The following is a 21,948-nucleotide window of genomic DNA, read 5'->3' on the forward strand; positions in this document are numbered from 1 at the left end:
CTGAAGAAAGCAGGGAACGCGAGCAACAGTGCCATCTTCTCCAACGGCGGGCGGCAGCGCAGTGGGCCGGGGTGGTGTATTTACCTTTGCGGTTCTCTGCCCTAGGTTCCAGTGACCTCTGATGAGCAGGTATGGACACGAAAAAGTGGTAACTGAGGATGTTTATCAAGTCAGACTTCCACCTTAGAATAAGGTTCTTACTAGAAACAATTTTCCAAAAGATGAAACGACCCAAGATTCCCCAAAAATATTTATTTATACAAAGATTTTGAGAGTAATATTTGTATTTGTCTTTATACCTCAGTCTACGCGCCTGGGGCCAAGTCGTCACGTGGCACACACGTGCAGCTTCCCCGCATGCCCACACGCCGCACCTGCTTCCAGGAACACCAGGTGGACGCAGGGCCTTGGGGGCGGGGGGAGCCCCTAATGCCCCAAAGGCTGCACAGACCCCAAATTCAGATATGCGTACCCTGACCTGGAAGGTGTCTAGCCAAGTGTCCACGGGGAAATATTTACGATTGAGGAAGGCGAGAGGAGGCACCCAGAGGGCAGACAGGAACAGGTTAATTCTCACCTTCTGCTTCTGAGTTCAACAAATCCATAGGGCCCAGTATAGCCGAGGGCCCTGGAACTACATTACCTGGACTTTTCCCTGTAACGACCCTTGATGCTGATTGATGTCAAGGGGGCAGTTTGCGAAAACAACAGTTTGTCCTTCATCCCAGGCAGTGTGAGATACGACACTGGGGCCATGTCCCGGGACCCTATCTGAAGAGAAACGCCTGCCATGCGTAGTGTGATCGATTCCCTAGGGCAGATGTGGGGCCGCGGTGAGCAGATCCGACCTCAGATCAGAGGCGTTCTCCAGTCTGGCCCTCTCCCGGCCATCCTCTGCCCTTCCTCCTCCCCAGGTGTCCCCAGTCCCACTGCCACACGACTTGTCAACTTGCCATACCTCTTCCTCTGTCCCCACCACCTCTGTCCACCTCAGAAAAATCTGTGTGTTCTGAAGAGTCCGGCCTTCCTCTCACGAAATCCACACTTTCGTTACCACAGTGATTCTCAGAGCCAGCAAGAAAGAATGTTCCAGAAGGGAACCTCCATCCTAGCCTTTTGCCTGAAGCTGCGGGTTGCGGGCGCCAGGCCTCTAGGTGAGGTCTGTTGCTTCCATGTTCTCCCGAGGGGCAGGCAGCCAGGCAGCGGCAGTTCTCGCTCCTCTCTCTCTGTCGCAGGGGGGGTCTCAGCTACACTTACAGGACTTCACCACCATGTTAGAGAGATGTTCCACCTTGGGGGTCCTCCCAACGTAGTACAGGATGGTCAAGGGCTCCAAGTCCTGGGGCACGCAGCACGGAGAGGCAGACGCTTCAGGGTTCAAAGTGTTATACAGGCCCAGCACCTGGGGAGGATGCAGCGTTAGAGGTCAAAAAGCCCCCCACCGGCCTGGCACCCTCCACAAGCTCCAGGGGCTGCTGCTCCGAGACGGAGCACGTGGCAGACGTTCCCCAGAGGAGGACGCAGGGGCATCTACACTTGTTTAATGGCTTCAGCATGTTAACAGATAATGGGGGGCTTTAAATTGGTAACGGAGTTCTCTCTGTGTTAAGTAAACACTGCTCTATTGGTCTTTCTGGCTCTAACTGGTCACTTTGGTGACAAGTGTTCTCACAAAACATTGCCATGTGGTAACTGCCAGAGTGCGGGGCCCCAGGCAAGATGCAGTGACCGTGAACTCCAGGGAACCGTGCTGCTTCGTGAATGACTGCCCTGGTTTTGATTCCCCTCAAGGGAAAGACAAGCTGGTTTCAGAGTCATGGACTTCCCTCTCTCCCCGCTTTTCTTCCAATTGTTCCATTTAGCTTCTGCGTGCTACACATTTTCTTTCAAAGTAACTTCTCTACACTCAGGAGGTTGGAATGGCCACAGTTCTTTAACTGATGGCAGAAGCCATTCTGCCCCGACATTCCTTGCCAGCTGTGTGCACGCATTTCTGACATAAGGCATGGCGAGGGATAGCTAATTTTCAAAATGGTACAAAGGCTTTAGACAGCAAATAAAACGTCTGGCCGGGTAGCTCAGTTGGTTAGAGCATCATCCCCACGCGCCAAGGTTGTGGGTTCAGTCCCCCCTCAGGGCACGTACAAGAATCAACCAATGAATGCATAAACAAGTGGAACAACAAATAAATGTTTCTCTCTCTCTGTTTGCCACCCCCACCCCTTTTCTCTCTCTCTCAAAAAAAAAAAATAATGAAAGAAAGTCTGGTTGAAAGTATGTAAGAAATTATAAAGGGCAGAATGTGCCCAAGTAGAGCTGGGCCAGGGTGCCGAGATCAGAGCCTCCACCAGAAGCATTTTACTCCAGCTCATTGTTCACTCATTCAACATTCAGTCCTTCAGGCACCGTTGTAAACAAGTGGCCTGGCCGACTCCGCCCCGTCCATGCTCCCTGCAGCAGGAGTCCCACCATACCTTGCTGTGGGTTGTGTCTGCACTGCGGAGGTATGGGCAGGGGCCTGAGCAGAAGTTGGCGTAGTAGCCCTTAGGTTCGTGGACCCATTTCCAGCCCAGATCCTGGCGGAAGTCGATGTAGAGAGGGCGCACACAGCAGTTCTCTTCCACATTGCTGCAACATAAAACACACCTACAGAAAACCAACCCAAAAGCAAACCGCCACTGTAAACGACTTCACAAATGGCCCTCGTGTTTGCACGTGGGGTCCTCCCTGGTCATCGTCAGAGGTGGTCTAATCAATGGGATCCCAGGTTCAAATGCATTGAGCTGTATAGGCTATAAAAGCATTGTCTGTGTTGAAGACCATGATCCCAGGGACTTAACAGGCAGATACAGATGATGGGGAAGAGAAAAAAGGCAAAGGGGGCTGTTCCCTTTTACATTATGAATCCAAGCAGACACGTAAATTGCTTCACATGAAACTCAGCAGCTTAGTTGAGGTTGATTCTATGAACCTTCCTACTGTGCATCCAACCAGAAATGAACTCTACACTCATGCAGCTTATGTCCTATAGGACATGACCGTTTGGACTAAATCTTGAGGCCATCAAATCAAAATGAGGCCTATCCTTCTACTATTAGACTCATGATTCCTAGACCACCCCAAATGCGATTATCAGGCCACTTCCATTCTGTTGCCTGCAGAAATCCATTTGGCAATACTCCTTCTCAAGTGGGCAGCTGGTCTGCACTTCAGGACCTGCTGAGACCTAGAACTTGCCACTTCCAAGGCAGCTGTTGGCCAAAAGCTGGCTTCTTGTGAGCTCCGCGGGTGACCCATGGCAGACATTCTTTGTTATCTGTTCAATAGCCATTCCTGACCCCCTTCTCCCTTGCTGTGTCCCGTTATAGAGTCTAGGCCACCAGATCCTTGTTTTCCTGGCTTCCCTGCAGGTGGGGGTGGTCACACAATAGCAATGACCAGACATAAGGAGAATTGTGGAGGGAATGCAGGCATAATCCAGCAAGAAATATTTTGTTCTGTATAAAGTCACAGACAGAGAGGAGCTCTGCTGGCTCTGCCTCTCCCCCTTTCTCATCTTGAGCACGGACAAGACCGCTGGGGCTCTGCCGTCACTGTGACCATAACCAAGAGAAGGAAAAGCAAGCCAACATGTTAAGCATGACCAGAGAGAAAGAGACCACCCGTGTCCCCCGTGGCATAATTAAGTAGCCAGACCAACCCCAATCCTGCTGCAACAGGCTTCTTGTGAACAAGAAATCCCATGCGGTTCAGGCCACTGTTACTTGCAGCCAAGAGCACTGATTAAGCACCATGTAGAACAACAAATCTACATGCCTCTCCTACCTGCTCTGTTCCCCCAGCTCAACATCTCTCCTTCATTTGGCTGTTCCTAATGAGACATGGTTTTAGAGCTAAAACTTACCCCAGCCATTCTCCCCAGCTCCATCCAGCCAAATGGACCAATTCATGCTCCTTCCTTCACTGGAAGGGACTCCCCCTCCAAGACCCCTACCTACCTAAACCCCAGTCGTCCTCAAGGGCTCAAACCCCACACCTTCTGAAGTCTTTCCTGCATCCACAGAGGAACTCCCAACTCTCAAGCACTTTATCCATCAGACCTTCTCATGATTGTCTTTTTTTTTTACCTTTTAGGAATCCCTGTGTGTGCTTTAGCAGCCTCTCCATTATAAACAAGAAGCTAAACTCCTCCTAAATAAAAGAGACTCTGTCTTTTTTCTTTTTTTATCTCTTCATAGTGGCTACTCAAATACATCTGAATTTGGTCATTAATTCTCTAGCTCAGATCACCCCACAAATGGAGGCTGCCCTGTTTTCCCTCGTCCAGCAGTACCCTGGGATGCTCCATAGTGAACTGAGCACTTATTTCCTGGAAATTCCTGCCTGCGTCTCGCCACCAAGCAGACACCCCCACGAGTACTTTAAAACACGAGGACCATGCAGAGGCTTCGGCTCAGACCTGCCATCCAAACCATCCCAGAAGCTCTCTCCTCCTGGCATATGTACTTCCTCCAGGGCCTCGCAGAGCTGGGCTACGGGAAACTGTGGGGCTCCCGGAGAAACAGAGATTTGTAAGAGGTTTGAAATCTCCTTCCCTGGAGATGTCTGAATAGCAACAGGGCCCCTTGGGTGGGTGTGGCTTAGGCCGGGGGCTAAGGTGGGTACCGTGGGTACCACGGTAGGTACACAGTCAAGGTTGTCTTGGGAATTCAGAGATCCTGAGTGGGCCCAGGCTCACCTAAAGCAGTAATTGGTGTCCAGGGCCCGCTTCTTCCTCTGCCCACCCTGGCCCCCGTTGTCCAGCCGGTGTGGGGGGATCATCATGAGGATTAGATGAGGGTTGTGGTGGTCCTTCTGCTTCCTGAGGCGTCCCAGATCCCCACGGCCATGGTCATCCTCGCTGTCCACACCTACAGGAGGGAAGGCAGAGTGGAGGCCGTTCTCTCACCGCACCCCATCACTGCCCGGGAGGAGCGGCGGTGTGGTCTGCAAGGATGGAAAAGACTAGGGGGCAGGGGGCTGTACCAAAAGAACCCACAGGGCACCCCTGGTTGAGTCCCTCGTGACTCTTGCACGCATTCATCTTCCAAAGGGCGGCGAGCCCTTCCCACGAGGCTCCTGGGACCTTCAGGGACCCACGAAGCATCTCTCTCACTGGGTGGCTACCTATCATCCCTTCGCCGGTGAGTTTTAAAGTCTGGAACTTAGGAATCTTCAGCTGTGTGAGTTTCCTCTTATCATCTGAATTGGCCAAAACAGCACGGACTTCCTGGTTGTCACTTAAGGTGTCACAATCTAAGACATCCTCAATGGAAGCCAGAGGAATGAGACTGAATAATCAATCATTCCCATTCTCATTGGACTTAACAGTTTCAAAAATGTTTTCACTATAAAACTCAGATAAAAAAAATAAAAACTCAGATGAGCTAACAAAGTGTATGATGATAAATAGCTTAGCAAACAAACTCTGGAAAGAAAACCTGCTATGTCATCTGAAAAGGAAAGGAACGAAAACTGAATTAGAAAGGGTCTCAACTAAGGGGAGACCTATTTTGTGACAGACAGCTGCCAGCTGTGTCCATCCTCCTCCCCCAGGCCAGGCCCTGGGGGGTTGATTTACTAGTCAGCAAAGGGCCTTGCCCTCACCTAGGGGCGCTGGTCTGTGAGATGAACGGGAGGCCTGGTTTCCAATTTCCTTTCCTGAAAATCTTTACGAGCAAAACTGAAGTGGAAGGATTTTGTCCTGACCTGGCCTCTAGGTAAGGACTCCAAACATCTTCTGAGCTCTGAGATTCTGTAATTAGGATGTCCAGTGCTTGGCTTTAAAAAAAAAAAAAAGGCTCTGGCCCTGACCGCTGTGGCTCACTTGGTTGGGCATCATCTGGGCATCATCCTGCAAAGTCAAAGGTCACGGGTTCGCTTCCTGGTCACGGCACAAGCCTGGGTTGCAGGTTCGGACCCCAGTCAGGGCACACATGAGAGGCAACCGATCAATGTTTCTCTCCCTCTCTTTCTCCCTCCCTTACCCTCTCTCTAAAAATAAATCTTTACAAAAATAAAAAATAAACTAAAAAAAATTATAAAGCCTCTGAAATACAGCTGCTGAAGTGTAAAAGGACTGCCCGGGGCAGGGAGCCAAGAGAGGGCCGCACCCTGTTCCAGACAAGCCTCTGACCTCAGGCTCCTTTGACTTGGTTGGTGTGACCTTGACAATCCACCTGGCCTCAGGTGTGCCTCCGTTACCCAAAGTGGGACTATGAAAGGAAATGACAACCTCCCTGAACCCAGAGACTGTCTAGGTTGAGCGTCTTAGAAACACATTGGAAAACCAGAAGTGACACTCCACTTTTCCCCATCTCAATACGAACACCTGGAGCCCTGAAGCGGTTGGTCATTCAAACCCAGATGCCTCCCGGGCAAGGAGCAGGTGGGCTCGGGGACCGCTGGTGGGCCCAGGAGTCGGGACCCTCACACTCATGTCTGCCACGGCTCTTTTCTTTTAGGAAAGGGAAAGACGGCTGGTGTTTGCGGGACATTCCTGGCACTGTGTGATATGTTTGTTATCTCATTTAATTTGCATAACAACCCTGTGAAAGAGGTCCTCTCACCCCCCATTTTAGGGACTTGAGCGCAGAGTGGCGGTACCGCTCACTGCACTGAGCAATCTAACACTGCCTTCCAGGTGCTGACGTGCTCTCCACGCCCAGAAGCTGGAAGCCACACTCCTTGCTTCGGGAGCAACACAGAATTACTCAAGCACAGCACAGTTGGCCATCCCTGTGAGGGAGCTCGGTTCCTTTCCCTGGGGCCTGGCAGGAGTCCCCTGTTCTATCCACGTTGTTACCTTTGAATTTGATTTCCATCACCTCGTGAATGTTTTCCAGGATGTCTCCATTGGGCTGAAAGGTGTGACAGGGACAATGAATACTGATTTCCAGACCTAAGTTGGACTCTGCAAAATAAGACACAGAGTTGGTGAGAAAAGCTCTTTGTGAGACGGAAACGTGTACCCACCACCGGCACGGGAGTGCCAGCATCTCTGCAGCCACAGACAGAGCGGACCTGTCCCGAGGGCCCCAGCAGACAGAAAGGGAGGCCAAGCACATGCCTTCCCGCTCGCGTTGGCACACTTCATGTATTCCTGGAGGTGTAAACCGGTGGGGGATCAGGAAGGATAACTTCAATACTCAACTATTTTCAAGTACGGTATTAGCAAAAAATTGTCACCTGCCCTACTTGGAAGCAAAAGAATGAGGATGCAGGAAGGAACAGTTACACCATCTGTGCTTGATGGGGGAGGAGGTGTTCGAGCCCTGGAGGAGGGGAGGAGGCAGAGGGACTAGGAGAGACTCGGGAAAGGGGAAAACTGAAGAACTCTGGGGCAGAGGGGCAGTGATTCGAAGGGCCCCAAACTCTAAGGGCCACAAGATGGGAGGTAGGTGGCCCAGTCTGAGCTGTAGGGTTAAAAGTCAGGAGCAATGTCAGAGCAAGGTCAGCTGCAAACAAGCAGCAGAATCAGTCGAAGTGGAAGAGGCCAGCATTTCAACCAGTACTGAGGTTGTAGACATAGAGTGGTAGATGCCAAAGGGGATAAGGTGAAAATCACAGTTACACTTGGCTATATTTTCCTTAAGGAACAAGGACATGGGCAGGTAAAACTTCTTTGGAGGTTTCTTCTTTGGGAATCCTTGTTCACCTTAACAGGGACATCGGAAATGTGGAAGGCTCACTGAGGGAAATAAACAGCTTGGGAAGATGGTTGTGAAGCCGGAGGTCAGGCCAGAGGAGACAGCAGAGGGCCGTGGCCAAGGGGCCAGACGACAGGAGCCCAGAGAGAACGGGTGCGTGCCGGGGTTTGGTGGCTCATGTTCCAGGGCGAGAGGGCCAGCTCTGGCCCTTTCTCCTGTTAGCTGTGGAACCAGGTGTTTGGGTAACCAAGACTGAGGTAACCAAGACTGGGGAAGCAAGGAAATTAGTAAAAGGGGTTGAGTGAAGTGGAAGAAAAAAAGGGAAAAAACGAAGTGAAAAATTTGAGCTGAAACCAGTAGTTTTGTGCACAGAAAGCAGAGAGGGCTTGGTATCGTGTCAATTCTGGTACGTAAGACAACCCGGAAGTAGCAGGGGTCAGGTGCAGGAGAGGTCATGGGGGGAGGACCCCTCTGGGCTCAGGGTCAGCGTCTCAGAGAGCTGATTGATGTCCAGTTCTCTGAGGCCACCCTAATTCTGCGTGAGCCTCCAGCCTTGGGCCCAACCTAGAGTCTTACTGAACTCTGGTATCATCAGGGAAAACCCAAAAGAGTCCAGGCCTGCTTGGCATCCTTCTCACGGACGGAATGACCCCTGCCTAGAGATTCTAGCCACGGTTAGGCAGGCCTGGATGGTCCCAGTCCTACTGGGTAAAAACCAGTTCAATCTCTCCTTCCATCAACTCAGAGCACAGCTTCTGGGATACGCTGACACCAGCTGAGCTTGAAGATTTCTGTCCCAGAAAGTCAGCTCAGGAGGGAAGGGGAGGGGCCATATAACAAGGGGCCTGAGCCCCAGCCAGAGAACAAGAAGGGAATAGAAAGGGAGGCATACGTGATTTAAGGAAGCTAAAAGGAGCTGGAGCTGCTGAAATGGGCTATATAGCACATAGTGTACTTCCCATTACCCAGAAGGGTTGAAGGTAGGCCGGGAGAGACCTGCAGTGGTGTGAGTTAGAACGTCAAGGTGCAGACGGATGTGTAGGGGGGAGTTAGGGTTAGGGGACAGGTGTTAAGTGGGAGATGATGGCCTGGCCTGGCCAACAGGCTCGGTCTAGGTAAAGAGCTCAGAGAGTGATGACAATATTTGCCGACGCTCGTTGAGCGTTACTACATGTCAAGCACCACTCTAAGACTTCCCTGCATGAACTCAGTCTTTATAATAACCCTACAAAGTGGGGGCTATTACGGTCCCTCATTAGGCAGATCCGAGGACACTGAGGCTTAGGGAAATTAAATGGCTTTTCCAAGGTACTCAACCAGGAACTGGTAGAGCCAAGAATCAAACCCAGGCAGCCTGATGCCAGAACCTCACTCCTAATTGTCAGAGACAAAGAGAGAAAAGAGAGGCCAACTGAGACCACCAAGGAAGCAAGGAAGCTGCCCACACACTCACTGAGTTGCAAAACGGTTCTGTTTTCCCAGTGCCCCCCCAGATTGCATGCTGGGTGTGTTCCCTGCCCTCTAGGGGAGGCCTGGCTCTGCACACAGAGGAAACGCAGATGGGGTGGTGCAATAGCTCAGGGGTACGAGGGCCCTGGACCCCAGCCCTGGAGAGGGCTGCAGGCAGCTCCGGGCCCCAGAAGGCAGTCTGGGAACCGGCACGCAGTAGGCTTCGCACGCAGACGTTTGCTGAATGAATGCAAGACCAGATGTGTGACTCAGATTCCTCTTTGGTCCACACCACCAACTCCACTTGGAGTCCATTCGCTGCCTTGTTTGGGGCCGCAGACTCTGGGGAGGCCCATGAGTTCTGCATAAGTAAAGGTCTGTGTGTGACTGCCCTGCGCAGGGCGCGGGCAGCATCTGCTGAGAGAGAACAAACCTCAGAATTGGCAGCAGTGGGGCATGTGGGTGGGGGACCCATAGGTTTTATTACGAAATTATCTTTTTGATGTCTCCAAGAGGATGGAAATCATTCTGAATGCAAACTGCGCATTGAGTTCTGCAGCTGTGAAAATAGGAACTCCTTCAAGTGCTCAGGGCCTCGAAGAAATCCAGGTGGAGCTGATCAGAATCAGACAGGGAAGTGAAGAGATTAATTTCCCGGCCTCTCCTGGCCTCTCCTCTCCGCAGCCACGTCGGGCTCCAGGCAGAGTGCGGTCTGACTCAGAATTCCCAGCAGTGCTGCCGTCAGCAGATCCACGTGGGCTCTCCTAGGCTTTTGCCTTCGTGCTCGGTGAGGGAGACTGACGGAATCGCCGGGTACCCTGGGAGCTGAGGCAGGCCCTCCAGCCCCCCATCTGCCGGCTCAGCCGTTAGGTAATGTCCCTTAGATGGGCACTTGCACACTCGGCTGCCTCCAGAGCCCAGCAGGTTCTGTAAGTGGGCAAAGCAAGCCAGCATCTCATGCTAAGTGGGGACTGCCAGCCTCACTCTTGGGGGTCCCTGGGGAACGGTGGGGCCTAGGTGACATGAAGAAAGCATGCCCCATCTCAAGAGGTGGCAACTATTTATCTCCAATGGATCGTTACCAGGAAATCTTCCAATTTTTCAAGAAAAGCCAGAAGTCTAGGTTTTATGTGAAATCTTCTGACTTTAAAAAAACAAACCCCAAACTGTTGACCACTAGTTACCATATTTTTGGACCATAAGGTGCACCTAGGTTTTAGAGGAGAAAAATAGGGGAAAAAAATTTTGAAGCAAAAAATGTGGTAAAATATTTAATAACATAAATAACAATATTCCACCAATGTAAATGTAAGCTACATTAGATTATAAGACGCATCCCCATTTTCCTCCCAAATTTGGGGGGGAAAAGTGCATCTTATAGTCTGAAAAATAGGGTAAATTGAAAGTGGGAGGGGAGAGGCCTAATGCGTGGTGACAGAAGACAGTCTGACTTGAGGTGGCGGGCACACCGTGCAACAAACAGGCCTAGTGTGATGGAATGTGCACTGGAAACCTATGTGACCCTATTAACCAGTGTTACCCCAATACAGTTCATTAGAAACACTGAGAGCAATATGTCGGCCAAGCCATTCGCAATCTCTGCCTTAGATCTCTGACCCCCAGTTTCCTAAACACCCAGGACAAGAAAGGACCCCCTGGCCCAGGGGCCCCGGCCCTCAGTCTGTGCATGGACTGTGGCCCCGGGGCAGCTGACAGCAGCACAAACCTTCACAGAGGGAGGGAGGGAGCACCTGCGGCCATCACACGCCCGCCCGCCCGCCCGCACACCGGGCACGGACCAGGCTGCACCGCCAGGTGCAGAAACAGCGGGTGCGGTGTCCCAGGCACCACAAAGGCCCGTCGGGAGACTCCAGTTCTTGTCCAGGCTGCGGGGCCTTGGTCAGATCTCTTAACTTCTCTGGGCCTCAGTTTCCTTATCTGACCCAGTAAAAGTTTACTGTTGTGCAACAGGCTGAAAGCAGGGAAGTAACCATTCTCCACCTTAATTCCCAGGGGAGGAAACCGTGAGTGGGAGAAGTATTTGGGATGTGTTATGTGTGCTATGTCTAGCGACCAGCTCTACTTGGATTGGCTACGAGGCCTTTCAAGCTTTAACCAGCCAAAACAGAACCTTCCGGGAACACGCCCTTCTCCCAGTCTTTCCGGTGTCAGTAAGTGTTACCACCTGGGTGTTCAGTCCTTAGGAGCCAGCTAGACTCCTCTTGTGCCCTCCTACCCCCCACACAATGCACCTGTCCTACTGGCTTTACCTCCAAAACAGAGAAGAAATCCATATCACCTCCATACCCACTGCTACCGCCCAAGCCGAAGCCCCTGCTGCTCTCATCCAGGCTGCTGCAAGGCCCTACCTGGTGTTCCTGCTTCTTTCCTTCACCTCGTGGTGACCAGAGGGGGACATAAAACAAATCACCTCACCCCATATCCCCAGCCCTGCTTATAACCCTCCTAGAACATCTCATCACACTTGGAATAAGTCCTTAAACCTGATCATGGCCTGACAGGTTCAAAATCATGTGGCCCCCACTACCCTCTGATCCCCAGCTCCCTGGGCTCCAGCCACGCCAGAACAAATCAAGCTGGTTCCCAGCTGGGGCCTGGGCCTTGCTGTTTCCTTTGCTCACCGCATCCCTTATCCTGACTTCAGCGGGCTGGCCCCTTTTCATTGCTCGGGTCTCAGCGCACAAATTCCCTCTTCATAGAGACCCTCCCTGAGCATCCAATGTCATTACCACATTGCCTGCTTTCTGTTCTTCCTCGTACGTATCATTATCTGAACTTCTTATTCATCAGGATGTTTATGTATTATGTATCTCTGCCACCAGAACAAAAGCTCCATAAGATCTGGGACCTCATCTTTCTTGTTCACTGCTAAAGCCAGGACCTGGCTCAGAGTGAGTATTTAATAAACAACAGTTGAGTGAATGAATGAAGGACACCCAGAGAGTCAGTGGCAAAGGTAGACTTTAACCCCAGATCTGTGACTCCCCTGGTTCTGTCTTCTTCCCTCTGTTTCATGAAGGACAAAGGGACCCGAGGTTCCATGCAAAGCGCTCATTCTAAGAGTCAACCTACCTCTTCGCGAGAGCCATTCACGCACAGTTTCAGTGACATCAAAAGACAGCCACTCGGCGGTGCCCCGTGTGGGCAGATTCTTGCCACCAATATAGCGTTGCTTGGCGATGTGTTCATCTGGCCGGAGTATCTACAGGGCAGAGAAAGGAGTAAGTACCCACAAGCTATGTCACAGTGCCAGAGAGCAGGTGAGGGGAGCAAGAGGAAACCAAGAGCTTCTGAATGCTTCTTTGAGCACCTTAGTTAACTATGGATCCTCTTAATGACATACAGACACAAAGCCTAAAAAGGCAGAATTCACACCAAGGCCTGCCAAACTCTGTGCCGAGTAGAGGCACGATATGGCAAAGGAGCTGGACTTCCCATCAGGCTGGTTTCTGTTCAGGGAGGGGGTTCACCTGGAAGAGCTCGATCCTCTGCTCATTGCGCTTGGAGCTGGGGTTCGGCACCCGCAAGACCCGGAATTCTGCTCGGAATAGGTTGGTGCCATTTTTCTCCACGGAGGACACGTTGAAGCGGAAAACCTTGGAGGTGATTCCTTTGGGGCAGACGGCTAGCTCGTCTAGGAAAACAAGGCAGTGGGGTGGGGAGGGGGCACGGCATGAGTGAGACCCACGGGAGCAATGTGATGCCAAGAGACACTTGCCAAGGGGCCACGGTCCCACCTGTGACCTTTCCAGAGGCTTGATACCTCAGACCTAAAAGTGGAGATGGGAAGAAGATCCTTGGTGGCCCTGGAATCACACGCAGACCTGAGAGAGGAGCAGAGAGACCTGCAGAGCCCCAGGACGTGGCGCCAAAGACTGGCCTTTCAACTGTAATCCGTTTACCGAGACCAACTGTAATCTTCCCACTGTCTCCTCATCAACTGGACAGACTTTCCAGACCGGCTTTTCCTACTCTTTCAGAAAAGACAGATTCTCCAGAGATCTCAGGCGTCTCCCCTGGTAGTGTAATCATCTCACAGCTAGTGGGTTCCTTCATTCATGTGATTGTTCATTCAGGCAGTCGTTCATATACCAGATGTTTGTTGAGCAAATACCATGTGCCAAGGACAGTGCTAACACCAAATGCAAAATGAAGAGACATGGCCCCTGCCTTCAGGGAGGCTAACATACAGAGGAGGTTATTAATACATGGGCCCAAATAATGGGACCAGAAGGAAAGCGTTGAGGGCTTTTGAAGAAGTCCAGGAGCAGCTGCAAACAGATCGGACACGGAAGAAAGCAGAGAATACTTCATGGAAGAGGAGGTATTTGAGCTGGGTCCAGCAGGAGGAAAGGGTTTGCAGATGGAGAAGAAAGAAATGTCACACGGAAGGACTGCTGGAAACAAAGGCAGGGTGGGGAGGAAATGCAAGGTGAGTAAGAGTGCCCCAAGCGGCCAGGCTGGAATGGATGAGATGAGGTCAAGACAGTAGATTGGGGGCCAGGTGCGGGGAGGCGGAAATGTCAGACAGAGGGGTTGGGTTTCATCCCATTGACAGTAGGGAGCCCTGGAAAGGGTCAGAGCGGTCCAGTGACATGATGCACACTATGTCACAGCCCTAACGAGGCTGCGCTGGACTGGCAAAGAGCCCGTATCTTGAGCCTGGCAGACCCACAGACGTTTAGATGTCCCTTCAGCCTGAGCTGGCCCCTCACCATGGCTCCCTTCCCTCTTAGGGTTTCTTTCCTCCACAGCACGTGCTACGCCAGCCTCTGTCACCCCACTGGCATCTTCGTCCCTGTCCATGTAACAGAAGGCAGCAAATGTTCTTTCCTACCCCAGAGCCAGAGGAAGGAAAGATCTTGTCTTTTCTCCTGTGCGCTTTACAGCCTCGAGATCTGAGCAGCATGAATACCCAGAGGAAAACTTTCTACACAAATGGTAACAGCAGACAGAACTTGGAACTCGAGCTCGGAGACCCAGGTTCCACACATAATGGCCAGGGCTGGGATGAGTTCACGATCACCCGAGGGGTGGCTTCGGAAGTCCGGGGCGAGGCAGGAAGGATCAGAGGCCTGGAGACAAGCAAATGCACCACTGATCTCCAGGAAGGGGTGAGTGAGCGTTTCTGGAAATTGCCATCTTGGGGACCTGACACTGGCTCTTAAAGAATTAATGGGACAGATGTTGGGCAAACAAATGTGGGCATGCCTGCTAATGAAGCCCTGATTAATACTTGGCTTTGAGAGAACAGAGACTGCCAACTATCCCCTGAACCATTTCCGACAGAACCCAAAGGGAATCGCGATGCCGATTCGGTTCTTAAGTGTGCGGGTTTATAACCCTCCAGACGTGGAGGGGCTACTCGGACTGGCAACCCTCTCAAGCACTGACATACTTGGTTCTCGAAGGAGCTGTCATCAACATGGCTGCAGCGATAACGGCACCTCCAGTAACTGCTGAAAGAGGGAGGGACGGTGTCAGTGCACGTGCTCTGGAAAGGCAGAGGGGGACAGAAAAGGGCACGTGCCAGGGAGGAGAGTCAAGGCCATGGGCAGCCAGGAGACAGGGGGAGCAACGAGCTAAGAGAGTCTTCAAGACATCCTGGTGACCGTCCCTCCTTGGTTTCTTTCAGCCCATCAGTCAGATACCTGTTCCCGAGTTTCAAGGAAACAGATATCTGAGTGGGAATTTCAAGGAGATTTCAAGAAGGAAGTGAGAAGGGTTTTTTTTAAAATCACTGGGATCTACAGATTTCTAACAGCTAGTAGGGATGTTAGAGGTTGTCCAGTGCAACCCCCATCAGATGAAGAAACTGATGTCCTGAGGGGTCTTGGCGAGGGCCACACATGGACCAATGGACCCTAATAGGCAAAGTTCAGACATAGTTGCTGCTGATCTACAAAGAACTTCCTAGGAGAGAAAAGAGAATGTGATCATCGTTTTGGCAATTAAATGCACTGAATAATAATGATGTTGTCCATGATTTGTGGAATAAGTCAGAGTGTAAATAGGTAACTAAAATCTAATGACACACCCTTACATTTCACTTGACCCTCTAGCAATCCTTTAGGAGAATGAGAATGAGTAAAATTTACCATTGTACAAATGAGAAAAGTGAGTGTCAAGAAATGGCTTTCACAAGGTCACTCAGCTAGTAGCTGGCAGATGTAGGATTTGAACCCAGGTCTCCTGAGGTCCGTTATTGAAGCAGAGACTCTGGAAGTTGGAGGTGACCCAAGAGATCATCTAGTGGAGGGATGGTTTCACCAACAAAATGGGGCAGGATTCCATGAAGTGGACCCACGAACACCAACCTCTGCCTCAGACAAGCACCCATTCCCAGTCAAGTTCATGGCCAAGCCCTGCTTCTGCAGAACACTAGTATTATTGAGAACAGGACTAGAGGGTTGACCTTTACAAATTAAATTATGACCAACTTTTTCCATTACACACAAAATATATAGATTGATGGCTGCCATTTTCTCTTTTTTTGCTATGGGGAGAGAAAAACAAGCAAAAACGATTTATGTCAAATATTCATGGAAAAACCTGGAAACAGCTGACCATGTTTAGACCATGCCATTTCAAATGTTTTCAGACACCTGGGCTCATAGACGTGTCTTTGCTTGCGCACATCGTTTCTGCTAGGAAAATTCCTGCTGGTTCCAGTGGCGGGACTGCATGTGCCAGTGTGGCTGGGCTTCTTCATCCCTCCTGTGCCGTGTAATCACCTGGAGAGCTTTACAAACAGATGCTGCCTGGCCCCGCTCCCCAGTGCAGATTCTCCCTGCATTGGCGTGTGGGTGGATCCAGAGCTTGAGCGCTTTTTCTTTTCTTTTCTTTTTTTTTAAGATTTCCAGATGATTCTAATATGCAGCCAAGGTTGAGAACGACAGTTTATAGTGCTCAGTAAAGGGTGCCATGGCTTCCAGATGTTCTGGGAGTTTGAGAAACTACAGCTTTAGTGGTTTAACCTTTAAATGGATTAACCTTTAAATGCATTAGACATGTTGTTTGGCCGAGGCATCATTTTTTTAAATTTTGAATTAGAAGACCATAAACATTTTACACTAGTGTTAAAAGTTGGGAAAGTTCACAGAAAGATCCAGATTGTCTGCTGTTCCGGGAAATGGTGTGATCTAGTCAAGCTGGACCCATCGTCCTAACTGCAGAAATCAGCAGGAGCAGGTACCCCTTTTTACTGGGGCCTGTGTCCTCCAGGTCCCCCCACCAGCCTTCCCTACACTCCCTACTCTCTCCACTGACCTGCAGCCAAGTGTCCTGAGCAACTTGCCAAGGCGCTTGCGGCTGTTCTTCAATAGCTGCCTGGCCTCTGCAGGCACTCATATTTGCAGCCCCGCTAAGGAAAGGTCTGGCCCTAGCTCACTGAGTCTTTAGCTTCAGTGAGTTTAAGAAGCAACAAGGAGCGTGTTGAAAAGACAGATTCCCCAGGTCTCAATGCCCAGAGATTCTGAGTGTGTAAGGGCAGGCTGGGAACCTGACAACCCAGTGTCCACGTTTCCTTGGCCTCCAGAACACTTGGACAAACACCGACTGGCTGTGTGTGGGGCACTGGCTCCAGAACCAATGAGCTCTCTCCATATGTCTTTTAATTTTCAGAATGAACAAAATCTAAATGTAGCAGCCAGAAAGAAAAGAAAGGCTAAAATATCCAGTTTTCTCAGGAACTCTGCGTTTGCTAGTTGTCTTAGCACCGCCCTCTGATGAAAGTAACAGTCTCCTGCCAGACACAGGTAATTACAGCCAGAAGATAAAATGACACCACCCTGGTGATATCTTGATAATAATGATGACGGAGGAACTGAAAAAGCTGTGTCTTCCCTCCCACATGGGTTGCAGAAAGCCTTAGCCTACTTCCCATAGCAAAATCCAGGAGAATCATAAAAGGGATTACAGTCTTGCCTTCACTCCCCCGAAGAGACTATGTTGAATCATCCCAGATGTAACCATAAAATTGTTTCAGCTCAAAAGGACTTTAGAGATGATCTCTGACTTCACAGATGAGGAAACTGAGGCTCAGGGAGATGGCCTGCCCAATTTTGTGTGGTGTACTTGCATAGTCTGCTTGAGATTCTTTGTTAGATTAAAAAAAAAAAAAAAAAAAAAACAAACCCTTTTGCTGAATGTGGGAGAACGTTTTGTGGCCGTGTCAAGCTCCGGCCATAAAAATAGGCTGAGCTAGGAAAGAAGGCACCTAGTTATTGCTCACTCTACAGTCGCCCCAGGGGGTTACTAAGGGAACAGCTCCTAACCCCTCCTGCTTGGTCCAACATGTCGTTGGTCTAACTTCTGTTGGAGCATAACGGTTAACGGTTAACGGTAGGGCTCAGGGCGTGTATTCTGCTCGTCTGCACTGGTGCTCATCAGTGAGCATGCTGCAGGCAGGAGGACTAAGTTAGAGCCCCTGCTCTTTGCGGGGCAAATCACTGAACTGATGCGTTTCAGTCCCTTCCTCCATTAAACAGGGAAATCAGGGTACCTGCATGACAGGGCAGAGCCAGAGGGCTGCCCGGCCCTCTCAACTCTCACCTTGGTGCCTCTCTGCTGCATCCTTGGGAATGATTCCTTCCTGCCCTCTGCTCTCCAGGCACTCCTGACACCTGCCCCAGCTCCTGCTGTCACTTCCTTCCCAGTGCCTGTTCCCTGGGTATGGGAGGGGGCTGAGAGTGACAAAATATGGGAGAGAATGTCATCTCATCCCCTCTCAGCAGAAGCTCTGGCCCTGAGACCCTGTCGGAGTCCCACCCCAGAACCAGCGCCCTGCCCGCCTTTACGAGTTCAGGACAGGCTTCCCTCACCCCAAGCCTCTGATGAGGGCTCTCTGCTCCTGCTCAGCATCTGTTGGGCGTTTCCATCTGCCCACTGCCTTCTTTATAAGTAGCGTGCCTTGTGCGGCTGCCTCTGCAGGCCTGGCTCAGCACCTGACCAGCTGCAGGGCGGGCCCAGGCCGTGTCTGCTCAGCCTCTGTGTCACCTCCAACAGCTGCAGAGAGTCTGGGCCTGCTTCCTGTTTGCACCTGCGAGCCTCCTTGGCATTGCCCGTGTCCCACTGGGCCCTGCCCCCTCCCCAGGACAGTACCGTGCTCACTGTGGCAGGTTTGCTCCCTGCCTGACCATGGGTCCCTGGCCCCAGGGACAACCCACCGCCTGCTAGTTTCACGGTCCTGGTGCTGCAGCCTGGAGCCGCTCAGCCTCACCCTGGCTTTTGCTAAGGCTGTCCAGTATTTGTGCCCCGAGTCTGCACAAGATGGAGGTCCACTGGCACCTGCGTGCCCTGGCATCCCTCTGGCTCATTCATTCTCAGCTGGGGATTCCAGGCTGGCTGGGCCCTGGTGACTCACAATCACTCCTCCCTGGGACTCCGCCTCCTGACCTGGATCATTAAGGTCCCAGTTCTTCCTCTTGCCCTGGGCTCTCCTCAGACCTCTCCTGCTGGCCTCAGCTTTCCACTCTCCTCAAAGTCTATGGCCTCTACCTCCTCCCTTCATGGGTGCCCAGGGGATTGGAGGTTTAGCCATCTGGCTGCTGGTGCATCTGGGAACTGTGGACCCCCGGCAGGCCCTGAGTCAGTCCACCCTAGAGGGCCCTGAGCAGGGACCACTGGTTCTGCCTTGTCCTCCAGCCTCACCCCACACAGTAGCCACATCCTAAGGCAGGGCAGTCCCAACAGCCACAGAACACGAGAGTGGGAACCCCTCGCCAGGAATCGCAGGCTCTCGGGCCTGGCATGGGCCAGCCCCCACTGGGATCTTTCGCACCTTTGGCCAGAGCGGTCCACCCATCATCCATCCACTCCTTCTCTCTAGCCAGGTTCCTTTCCACCCCTTCAGTTCCCTCCTGCTGACCACCCTCTCCCTGTCTGTTCCATCCCACTGTCCAGCCCCCAGTCTGGGAACTGCCCACCTCCCAGGTGAGCCTGGGCTGAGGGAGTGGGGTGTTGAGGACACCTGCTGGTAGGAAAAGCAAACAGAGTTGCGTCCAGAGTCCCTGGCTCACATTCCTCCTTCCTGGGCTGTCAGTTTCTCAACATCTGCCAAATCTCTCTCTCTCATGTTGAAGTTTTTAAAATCCCTTTTCAGTAAACACACATGACTTCCACACGTGTACAAACACACAGACGTCTCGCTCAGAAGCCTCCCAGCTCCGCGGTACATACGGAGCCTCCTGGGAGGACGTACTCCCAGACACACGTCCCCTCTGCACCCACAGCCACACCTCCCACCCACTCTTCCCGTGACACGCAGACACAAAAGGGCCGCCAGCACACAACTACACGTCGACGAGAGCCACGACCCTGCCTTCCCCGTGTCCACAGGCCTGGAAGACACCATCTGGAGAACGTGAATCTGTCTACTGTACAAATCCAGACTACACTGCCCTAACGCACGTGTACTTGTGAAGAGAGGTGCGTGCCCTTCCCCCATGTCCACAGCTCACGTGGGTCACGTGTGTGGCGGAGAATGAAGGACTCAGACGGCAAGAAGATGCCTCTTGCCTGGGATTCGAAAGCTTGACATATATGAATCTGGGGCAGGTACTCTTCTTCCCGAGAACTGGAAAAACCAAACCAGAGACGTGCCTCCGTGAGCTGTGAAGAGGAGGGAGGAGACACAGGTCTCTAGATTCGTGACACTGTAGGGCTTGAGAGACAGCTGGCCCTGCCCCTTTATGGCACCTATATGCCTATGGCACCTAGTTGCCTATCAGCTCGCATGTGCGAGAGCACGCATGTTAACGGGACAACAGCATGCAATTCTGAGTTAAAGTCGGTCAAGGATGTGATGCGAGCTGAGCAAGCCGCTCAGTCCAGGGCTCCTGGCCTCCCAGGAGTGGCCTGGTCTGACCAGAATGGCTCTGTCTCCCTCCCCACCCACGTACCCAGTCCCAGTGCACCTCCTGAGCCTTGGTGTGGGTGAACCCAGGGCGCCCTGCTGTGTGGCCACCGCTAGGCACCCCCCACTCGGTGGAACTCCCTACTCTAGGTCAGACCCTCCAGAGCAGACACGCCAGCGAGAGTTTGGACTTACTGTGTTCCGCCAGCCCCTGGATCATGTCGAATTTATGGATTTCTTTGGCATAGTACTCCCACTCGGTGTTTTCCTGAGTGCAGCCATCCTCCCTCTCCTCCAGCAGCTCCCGGGTGCTGTTGTAAAGGGCCAGGATCTGGTAGGGGACATGGGTCATCACCGATGGCTCAGGGGGACTAGTGAGCCTGAGTTTGCTCAAGATCTGTCCCCTAATGGCTTCCACCCTCTTCTTCTTGATGTGGCTGAAGTCCAAGGTGGTGCAAGTGGACAGAGAGACGCTGACTGTGGCAAAGTTCAGCAGGGCCAGGACCACCAGAGCCCTTTGCAAGTGCATCTTCATGTGTGCACCCGGGGAGAGGCCGGGGGGGCTGTGAGGCCTGGCGAGGGGGAGACCCCAGCAGACGTGCAGAAGGAGGGAGGAAAACCAGGCGGCCTCCCTAGATCCCGAAGACTGAGGCTTGGCAAGAAGGTGCATGAACTCACTGCACTGCGAGAGCTTCAGGACTTCCAGGAAGCGCTGGCAACCCTGAGCACGAAGAAGCCGACTGTGTGCCTTGCAGCTCTGGGTTTCTTCTCCATGTGTCTAAACAGGTTCTGCTGGGCTCTGACTCCCAGCAGGCCAGGTGGAGGGCAGGCAGAGGGCTGGGAGGGGTGGCAAGGCAGCTGGGAGTAAGAAGGGAGCTGGAGTTTTTCCTTAGGTAAAAATAAATAGAGCGGATATCTGATATTGCCAAAGGCCGCTTGGCGATGGAGAGAAAGTGGGTTTTTTAAAGAAGGAGCAGAAGGACCATGGCTTGGGTCCCAAAATCAGAATCCTTGCCTCGCCCTGAAGGAGAATAAGAAAAGAGAATGGAAAAGAAAAGGAAAAAAAAATGCTTAAAAAAATTTCAGATCACCAGTGAGTAGGGGGGGAGAGGCAGGGCTGGGCCGCTGACGGCCCAGCTGAAGGCGAGGGCAGCGGAGGACACACTTGTCTCTCAGGCACACCGCTCATGCTTTCTCTGTGGTGCGCACTTCCTCGGGGGCTTTCTGAATGACTTTGTTCACGCTGCCTCTCGTCTTCCTTGGCTGGGGTGTGGGGTTATGTGCGAATGGAAGGCGGGGAGGACAGGCCCCTGGAGAGCAGCCCCAATAATCCACTTGGACGCCCAGGGTCACCAGCACCTCGGCTTGTCTTCTCCCTCGGCCATTGCTTCTGTTCCCTGCTTCTCTTTTAAAAAATAAAAAAGGAGAAGAAAAATAAAATAGAAGCCAGCTCACGGCACGCCTGCTCCGGAAAGCTGTTTTTCCTTCTTTCGCATGCTTCTTCCCCTATCTCTCGCCTCCCTTGCTCATTCCCTCGGACTTGGCTTTCGTCTTCCCTCCCTTTCGCTCCCTCCTGCTTCTCTCTCTCCCTCTCCCTCTCTCTCACACACACACATGCACACACACTGCTTTCTCTATTTCTCTCTGCTGAAATTTTATACCTCCCTCCGATGACGTCTCTGGTCCGGGGTGGGGGAGGGAGGGACCAGCGCACGCAGCCTCTTTTGCTGCACGGTTTTAATGTGTTAACCAGGCACAGGAAAAGCCGAGCCCATTTGAAAAATACTTTGCGAGTCCTCTCTTTCGACGTGGTAACTGAACTTTTTTTCTCTTCTTGGAGTCACTCCTGCTACACGTTGACTGTTTTTCTGGAAAGTTACTCCGGTGAATCCCCTCCCTCCTCTCCCGCAACTCCTTCTCCCTCTCCAGCTGTCA

General features: G+C 52.0%; 1 protein-coding gene across 1 annotated transcript; it reads right to left on the reverse strand.

Moving 5' to 3' along the window:
* Window positions 1–237: 237 nt before the first annotated feature.
* On the reverse strand, window positions 238–21,913 carry TGFB3 (transforming growth factor beta 3). Its single transcript, XM_024567511.4, has 7 exons — window positions 20,209–21,913; window positions 12,629–12,792; window positions 12,231–12,360; window positions 6,845–6,952; window positions 4,739–4,910; window positions 2,475–2,628; window positions 238–1,402 (listed from the first exon to the last, which is right to left on the reverse strand). Exons 1-7 carry the CDS (start codon window positions 20,681–20,683, stop codon window positions 1,244–1,246), a joined length of 1,362 nt encoding a protein of 453 aa, XP_024423279.2. The 5' UTR covers window positions 20,684–21,913; the 3' UTR covers window positions 238–1,243.
* Between the last annotated feature and the right edge of the window lie 35 nt (window positions 21,914–21,948).

Source organism: Desmodus rotundus, chromosome 7 (genome assembly GCF_022682495.2).
Source record: "Desmodus rotundus isolate HL8 chromosome 7, HLdesRot8A.1, whole genome shotgun sequence".
Lineage (NCBI taxonomy): Eukaryota > Metazoa > Chordata > Mammalia > Chiroptera > Phyllostomidae > Desmodus > Desmodus rotundus.

What these genes read in the sequence shown, in the direction of transcription:
- TGFB3 (XM_024567511.4), bottom strand. Translation starts at nt 20,683, where the DNA reads ATGCACCTTCTTGCCAAGCCTCAGTCTTCGGGATCTAGGGAGGCCGCC. An exon ending in AGAGGATCGAGCTCTTCCAG is followed by an intron (nt 12,361 to 12,628) that starts GTGAACCCCCTC and finishes TCTGCCCTGTAG; the next exon opens with ATACTCCGGCCAGATGAACA. An exon ending in GATGGAAATCAAATTCAAAG is followed by an intron (nt 4,911 to 6,844) that starts GTAACAACGTGG and finishes TCCCTCCTGTAG; the next exon opens with GTGTGGACAGCGAGGATGAC.